Source organism: Mus caroli, chromosome 4, assembly GCF_900094665.2.
Source record: "Mus caroli chromosome 4, CAROLI_EIJ_v1.1, whole genome shotgun sequence".
Lineage (NCBI taxonomy): Eukaryota > Metazoa > Chordata > Mammalia > Rodentia > Muridae > Mus > Mus caroli.
The window spans coordinates 100,336,495-100,344,811 of record NC_034573.1 but is presented as its reverse complement, the minus strand read 5'-3'; the positions used below and the strand labels follow the sequence as shown (position 1 = coordinate 100,344,811).

The 8,317-nt window shown below is 42.2% G+C and overlaps 1 protein-coding gene across 1 annotated transcript in view; it reads left to right on the top strand.

The window, feature by feature from the left end:
* Zyg11b (zyg-11 family member B, cell cycle regulator) overlaps nucleotides 1-7,581 on the top strand; it is a 61,492-nt gene extending 53,911 nt beyond the window's left edge. The window contains exons 13-14 of the mRNA XM_021160657.2: nucleotides 2,944-3,041; nucleotides 4,208-7,581. Coding sequence (XP_021016316.1) covers nucleotides 2,944-3,041; nucleotides 4,208-4,398 — 289 coding nt within the window. The 3' untranslated portion in view covers nucleotides 4,399-7,581. The remainder of the gene's footprint in view (nucleotides 1-2,943; nucleotides 3,042-4,207) is intronic.
* Nucleotides 7,582-8,317: the final 736 nt, after the last annotated feature.

The following is an 8,317-nucleotide window of genomic DNA, read 5'->3' as shown; positions in this document are numbered from 1 at the left end:
GGATGGTTGTGAGCCACCATGTGGTTGCTGGGATTTGAACTCTGGACCTTCGGAAGAGCAGTCGGGTGCTCTTACCCACTGAGTCATCTCACCAGCCCCAACCTGCCTTATTGACTCAATTGCTGAGTACTTCTAATCTCCCACTGCTTTAGTGTGCCCTTCCCAATACTCTTAGCTTAGCACCCTAAATCTGCCCTCTGCTTAATTATGTTTCTAATCTCTCATCTGGGAAACCAGCCTAAGGCTGCTCTGCCTACAATCTCACATGGCTGGTCACCTTTTCTCCCTCTGAAGCAAGGCCAAATCTCTTCCTCCCCTGCGTCTCTTAGCCTGCCTTTGGGGATAACTCAACATACGCATCATCTCTTAGCTTTCCTTCAGCCTAGCAATTGGCCCCTGGCTTCTTTATTGATCAATCAGGAACCAACTGGGGAAGAGGACCTTAGCATCAGAACCACCCTCTACACTATGTGTTCTTGCCCACCTGCCATGATGCATGTTAGACTCTCAGAAGAAAGCCTTGGGAAACCCCATGTCTTCTGTTCTAGGTTTGGAGCTAAACTTTCTCATCGGGCCTGGACTGTTAGTGTTTGCCCTAGCGGTGCCTGCTCTTGGATTTTCATGAGAACGTAAGGGCTATCTTCCTAGTTCTGTGAAGAATGTAATTGGATTTTCATAGAGATTACACTGAATCTGTAGGTGGCTTTCAGTAACGTGACCATCTTCACAATATTCATTTCAACCCATGAGCTTGGAATTCTTCCATCTTTCTGTGTCTTTTTCAGTTTCCCGTGGCCTTCATCCTAGAAGTTTTTACTTCCCTGGCTAGGGTTATTCCTGGGTATTTTACCTTTTATGAAGCCATTGTGCATGGACTATTCTTCCTTGAATTACTTTGCAAATGCTATAGAAGGTCTACTGATTTCATGATGTTGGGGTTTTGTGCTACTATTTTGCAAAAACTGTTAAGAATTATCTGCAAATAGGAATAATTTGACTTTCTCCTTCCCCCTATGCCCTACCTATTTTATTTTCTTGTCTTATTTCTCTAGTTAACACGTAAGAGTCCCAGAATAAATAACAATGGAGAAATGGTCACCCTTGTCTCAGTGCTAGTTTTGAAAGAAATACTTGGGGCGGCATTTGGTATAATGTGGGCTGGAGGCTTGTATCAGCCTAGTTTCCTCAGGCTTTTATCATGAAAGCTGAACTTTGTAAAGGCCTCAAGTCTATAGTTATGTGCTCTGTAACATTCACTCAAGTGTATATGTTGAGCTATCCTGAATCCCTGGAAATGAACCCAGCTAGGTCATGATGCATGATCATCTTATTTCTTTCTTCTTTCTTCTTCTTCTTCTTCTTCTTCTCCTTCTCCTCCTCCTCCTCCTCTAAAGATTTATTTATTCTCCTCCTCTTTTTCTAAAGATTTGTTTATTTATGTATGTATATGAGTACACTGTCTCTGTCTTCAGACACACCAGAAGAGGGCATCAGACCCCATTACAGATGGTTGTGAGCCACCATGTGGTTGCTGGGAATTGAACTCAGGACCTGTGAAAGAACAGTCAGTGCTCCTAAGCACTGAGTCATCTCTCCAGCCCCTGATGTATGATCTTCTAAATGTACTCTTAAATTTGTTTTGTTTTGGTGGTTGGTTTGGTTTTTTTTTTGTTTTTGTTTTAGACAGGGTCCACTATGTAGCCCTGGCTGACCTAGAACCCTGGTGACCTAGCTCACCAAGCCTCATCTCCTCGTGATTGTTGAGGTTAAAGTATATATGCACACTGCTGTGCCCAGCTTCCTTCCACCCTCTAGACCTTAAGTCTTTTTTGCTTGTTATGGAGCTATGGTTTTGGTTTGTTTGTTTGTTTTTCAAGACAGAGTTTCCCTCTTTAGCCCTGTCCATCCTAGACTCTGTCTGTTGGCCAGGCAGGCTGTGAACTCACCAAGATTCTCCTGCTGCTGCTCTGAGTGCTGACGTACAGGTGTGTACCACCACATCCAGCTTATGGAGCTGTTTGAAGTTTTCTCCGTTCCCTTGGCTTAATTTTAATAGGTCATTTAGAATTTTTTTTCAATTTTCTGTAATATAATTTTTCAAAATATTCTCTAATAATCCTCTGGACTTTGTTGTAATTTGTTGTAATACCCTTAACCGCTGATTGTATTAATGGGGTCTCTTTCTTTTGGTTATTTTAGGTAAGTGTACTGTCATCTCTATGCTAGGGAGCAAGTCCTTATTTGATAGGTTCTGTGCATTGTTCTTAGTCTTTGTGTTCCTAGCCATCATCACTGTTGATTGTTTGGGGTTTGCTGGCTTCCCTGGGACCTCTTGAGTTCTCTGGGTCTCAGGTTGTGCAGGCTGTGCTGTTTTATGGAACTCACAGCCCCAGCGGTCCTTGTGCATATTTGTTTATTTATTTATTGTTCTGTTTCCTTGGGGAGTTGTTCACTTTATTAATATGTTGTAGTCTTTACTTCTTCTGCCTCCCCATCCCCATTTTTAAGACAGGGGCTTTCTGCATCACCCTGGTACCCTGGAACTCACCCCATAGACCAGGCTGGCCTCAACCTCTCAGATCCGTCTGCCTCTGCCTCTGCCTCCCAGTTAAAGATGCTCACCACCACATCTGGCTGCTTCTGACTGATTTTAAAATGTACTTTTTTCAGACGTCTAAGTTGGGAAGACCAAAAAAGAAAAAAAAGCTTTTGAAAGATCCACACTCCCTTCCCTTAATACAGTCTTTTACATCCCTCTGGTGTACCAAGGTGTATCTCAGTGTAATCCTCTCTGAAATAGGCATGCAAAGTAAAGGTGTGTGTTGCTCCTTCATATCAGTCTAGAAATGGCGGCATGTGTTTTCTTAAAGTTGTAAGAATCACTACCTAGAAAATGATGCTCTGTATAAATAAAATGTGACTTTGATTCTTTTGAACTCCTAGGTCCTTTAATCCATTCTTTCCACTACTTGGCTGTTTTACGACTCCTGGAGTCCAGCTGTGGGCAGTTTGGGCCATGCAACATGTCTGCAGCAAGAATCGTATGTACCAAAAGTAGAACTATGGCTCCATTTCAGTTCTCCTTTACAGAAAGTCATTTTGGGGGGAGGTGAAAGATTGTTGAGTTTTTCCTATGTGGTTCTGGCAAGCTGGTATAGAACTCACTATGTAGCTCAGGCTGGCCATAAACTCTGCAGAGAATTTATGAGTGTGGGTGTTTTGCCTGTATGTATCTGTACACCACTACATGCTATCAAATTTCCTGGAACTGGAGTTAGAGACAGGTGGGAGCCACCATGTGTGATGTGTTCTTTACTGCCTCCAGAAAGCCTTTGTTTATTTGTTTCTTTTGCTTTTTGAAACAAGATTTTTCTGTGTAGCCCTGGCTGCCTGGAACTCACTCTGTAGACCAGGTTGGCTTGGAACTCAGAGATTTGCCACCTCTGCCCCCAACCCCACCCTAAGTGCTGAGATTAAAGGCATGTGGATCCAGAACATCATTTTTAAGTATATATTGCACAGTTTGGTGTTTTGTTTGAAATTGGTCTCACTGTGTAGATCAGGCTAACCTTGAACTGACAGAGATCTACTTGCCTTTGCCTCCCAAATGCTAGGATTAAAGGCATGTGCCATGACCCTGTCTGCAATGATTTTTTTTTTAAGTACATTTACTTTTTGGTGTATATGTGTATGTGGTGTATGTATGGCTTTGTGGGCACAGTTGACGCCCAGTGGAGTCTTCCTCCACTGCCTTATGCCTTACTCCCACTGAACCAGAAGTTTCCTGTCCAAGGACTTCCTAGTCCTTTGTTTCTCTGTCCCATAATGCTGGGTTACAGACACACATGGCCATGCCTTTTTATGTGGGTTCTAGGATTCGAATTCAGGATTAACCATCTAAAAATCCAGTTCCGGGGGAATTTGATACCCTTTTCTGGGCTCTGGTATGCAAGGGGTACACAGACATACATATATAAAACACCTTTTAAAAAAGATTCCTGAATTCAAGGGAATAAAGTGGAGATGATGAGAGACACCTGGTTCGAGGGTTGTTTGTTTTGTTTTGTGGAGGCGGGGTCTTACTGTGTGGATTTGCTTCATGCACTACCATGCATGGCCTTTGATGTGTTTTTTGCTGTTTTGTTTTAAGCTCTGAAGACTTGTTTTGTTTGTGGGATAACTTTAAAACATTTTTCTTTTCTTTTAGCTTCAAGGTATTGCAGCATGCTGATTGAAGAAGGAGGACTGCAGCATTTGTATAACATCAAAGAACATGAGCAGACAGATCCCTATGTCCAGCAGATTGCTGTGGCCATTCTGGACAGTTTAGAGAAACACATTGTGCGCCATGGAAGGCCCCCTCCCTGTAAAAAGCAGCCCCAGGCCCGACTGAATTGATAGCCATAGATAGTTGTGTAACGAACAGACAACGGGAAGCATTTTTGTGATTGGTTCCTTTGGAATAGCGTGCTCTCTGGTGTTTGGGGGCGGGGTAGGGGGTTGTCTGTGGTAAGAGTCCTGTGATCCATTTGGAATTGGTAATGTACAGTACTGCCCATGTGAACAGTCTGATTTGTTTTGTGATTTTTAACTTATGAGGCAAGAAAGGTCTTCCTTCAATATTGTCTCTTAGGGAATCTCTCTCTCAGTGTTTGAACTTAACTTGTGCTTGAAATTCTACAGTTTCATGGTAAGTTGCACGCACTCTTCCGCAGGCTTCCTTGCAGGTGAGCAAGGCTGCTGACGTGACTTCAGCTCCACCTCGCTGTAATTTTATATTGCTCTGTAAAAATGCACCCATTCTCTGTGTCTCCTTCACAAGATGCCCTTCTTTGTGTGAAGAAAGCTGTTGTGTTTCTAGAAGCTTCTTGCTGTCAGGAGCCTGAGTAGCAGTCAAAGGAACATAAAAGAAAGACCATGAAAGGACCGAGTTGAAGGGAATTAGAAATTGCTTTTGTGGTATAGCTCTGAAAATGGAAAAGGCTCTCCTGGTGTCCCTCTGCTAAGGCGGGAGCAGAGGCTGCTCTCCCTCTGTGCTGAAGGCTGGAAGCACAGACCATTGCTATCCCTTCTTTTCCAAAGTCATTCTCACTCAGTGGAATAGAGTTAAGTTGCTTAGTTAAGATACAATTGACAGAAAATTTGTTGCAAAAATTTAAACTTGAGTTGGGGTGTGGCTCAGTGGTAGAGTATGTTCTTAGAATGTAGGAATTCAATACCCAGCACCACACACAACAAAAAGTTGAATGTTTCTTCTGTTCAAATATGTGTATCTGTCGGGCATCAATGGCTCGTGCCTGCAATCTTAGCACTCAGGAAACTGAGCAGGAGTAGTGCTGTGAGTTTGAGGCCAGCCTGGGTTAGAGTGACATGTAGTGGATCCTCATTATGTGTTCATGTTAGAAAAAGCTCAAGAGGACAGTGGGCCGCTGCTCCGGCTGCAGCTGGATGGCTACTTGTGGAGTCGGCTGGATAAAAGGAAATGGTTTTGATTGGTTAGTCTTTTAGGCAGTTGCCTTTCCTATAAGATAATTGATATATGAAGAGTCAGTTATCATCCTATGAACCCGGGAGGCAGCAAGTTACCAACAAACTTAAATTCCACTATAATTTTAAATTGAGAATAATTCAGACTTATAATCCAGTAATAGCAAGGATGAAACAGAAGGAATTACAGGTAGAGACCACAGAGTTGCAAGCCAGCCTGGGCTACATGGGAAAGACCCTTTCTCACGAAACAAAACAAATATTTTAAGGGGGTCTTGGTGGCACTTGCCCTTAATTCAAAACACTAAGGAACAGGTGGCTCTCAGGGTCAGCATGGACTAGACAGCAAGACCCCATCTCAGAACAAACCAGGATGCTCACATCCTGTTTTGTAAATAGGTTTAATCTGAAATCTCTTCTGACCACATTCATACATGTCTCAAATGTTTTCAGTAGTTTTAAAGTAAGTCAGGAATGTTTCAGTTTAGAAAGGAGCTAGATTAAGCTGTGCATCTGAGTGTGCAGCTGTACCCTAGTGCATGGAAGACAAAGGTGAGAGGAATATGAGTTCTGAACCAGCCTGGACTATAAAGAGTGACCAGCAAGCTCATTGCTAGTATGCTTTTAACATGTCTGACTCATGTTTCATACTACTGTCACACTCCTTGGACTTGAATGTTTCAGACTTCCTTTATAAGGACAAATATTGAATCAGACTGAAAGAAAACAGACACATAGAATTATCAAAAAGCCATATAAAACTATGGTTTATTTCTTACTTCATTGGTTCAAGGAATTTTAAGAGCTGTATGATACGTTTTTACCCAAGATGGTTGCTCAAATCCACCACTGGAGACAAGATTGCCATTCTGAGGCTAGCCTGGGCTACCTAGTGATGCTTGTCTCAGCAGCCTCCATCTCAAAAGATGTCTTTTTCATAGTTAAACACATTTGGAAAAAAGAAAATTCTTTCAAAGGAGTACTTGCTTTTTGTTGACATTTCCCCCTCAATTTTAACGTCTAAGACAAAATTCTGACAATATGATGTAGTCTGCAGTAACTAGCAAGCTTGTGGTGTGGACCTGCCAAGTTTATTAAGAACTTTGGCTTCAAGTGTCAGGACCAAAGTACAGGTGCTATAGGCTATTGCTAACCTTTTACAAAGTTTCAGAAAAATAAAGTCAGGTGTGGTAGAGTACACCTGTACTCCCAGTATCCGCAGCTGCGCAGCAAATTCAGAACCAGCATTTGGTTACCTGATATCCTATCTGGAGAAGCAGAACCAGAAATGGTCAAAAGGCCTACAGAGTGATTGAGAATGACCTGGTACATGAAGGCTCAAAACCAATTCAATTTATATTCTCCAGGCCAGCCGGGGCTAGATTGCCCTAAAACAAACAAACAAACAAACAAACAAACAAAACTTAAAAACAAAAACCCACAAACTCAAAGTGACAGATTGTATCCCAGGTAAATCAAGCTGTTAGTGCCCCTGTTTTTTATTTTTGTTTTTGAGTCTCACCATATGTAGACCCAAGGCTGTAGTCTATATTGATCTCATTCAGTTGACATTCCTGAGTGAGTGGTAGGGTTCCAGGCATGTGCTACCATGTCTGGCTAAGGGATAGCTCTTGCTTTGTTTTGTTTGTTTTTGTTTTTCAAGACAGGGTTTCTCTGTGTAGTCCTGGCTGTCCTAGAACTTCCTCTGTAAACTAGGCTGGCCTCAAACTCAGAGCTTTCAGAGTGCTGGGATTAAAGCTAAAATGTAGTAAATACATATGTGTATTTATAAATTACAAATGTCCAGCCAGCTTCTACAGGCCTCGCATTTGTAATTGGTTGGTACTTCCAAAGCCGTTGGCCTAGTGGTATGCTTTCAGGCATAGTTTAGACTAACCTGAATGGCCTCTTTGAACTAACTCATGAGTATGCTCAGACACAAGCCATTGGGTGAGGCATAGCAAGACTTGGATCTGCTGGAAGAAAAACATGCACAAGGACCCAGGCTCAGTCCCCAGCACCCTGCCAGAGAGGAAACAGAAGTATTAGACTTTGTAAGACTGGTGTTGAATAAAGCAAAATATAGAAATCAAAGCATCTGGGTTTTGTGTACTGAATATGTTTTTGCCATGGTCTCTGTACTCTGAAGTTTGTTTTCCTTCTGGGTTGAGAGTGCAGCTCAGCTCAGTACTGGAGGGAAGCACACTGATTTCAACTCCTACTATCAGAAAAGGAAAAGATGATATTTAATGTTTTCTTTTTTAAGTTATCAATAAAAACCATAAATCAAGAATAGGGGCCAGGCGGTGGTGGCACACACCTTTAATTCCAAGCACTTGGGAGGCAGAGGCAGCTATATCTCTGTGAGATCAAGGTCTGGTCTACATAGCTCTAGGAAGCCAGGGCTATATAGAGAGACCTTGTCTCCAAAACAAAACATCAATCATAAAAATCCATTTAATAAAGCTCTCTTACTAATGAGTCCTTTTAGGCTGGTCTCTGGTCAATTTTTGTCTTTATACTTGTTTTGACTTTTTTCCTTTGTCTCATGGAATCAGAGCTTAAAACTCTCAACCTTCCTGCCTGTGTCCCTCAGCACACCACCTGCCTAGCTTTTTAGTCGCTTCTCTGTGGTGGTTTGAAATTACAGGTGTGTTAGGATAATACTGGTTTGTCTTTGATGCTCTTTGATCATAGGTTCCCCCCTTGGTACATGCTGATGAAAACATTTAATGTGCCAAATTGGGATAAATTAAGGAACAGTAAATTTGGCTCAGTTTTTGGTTCTGTTTGATTTTGTTCTGTGAGACAGCCTCTTTTGTAGCCCAAG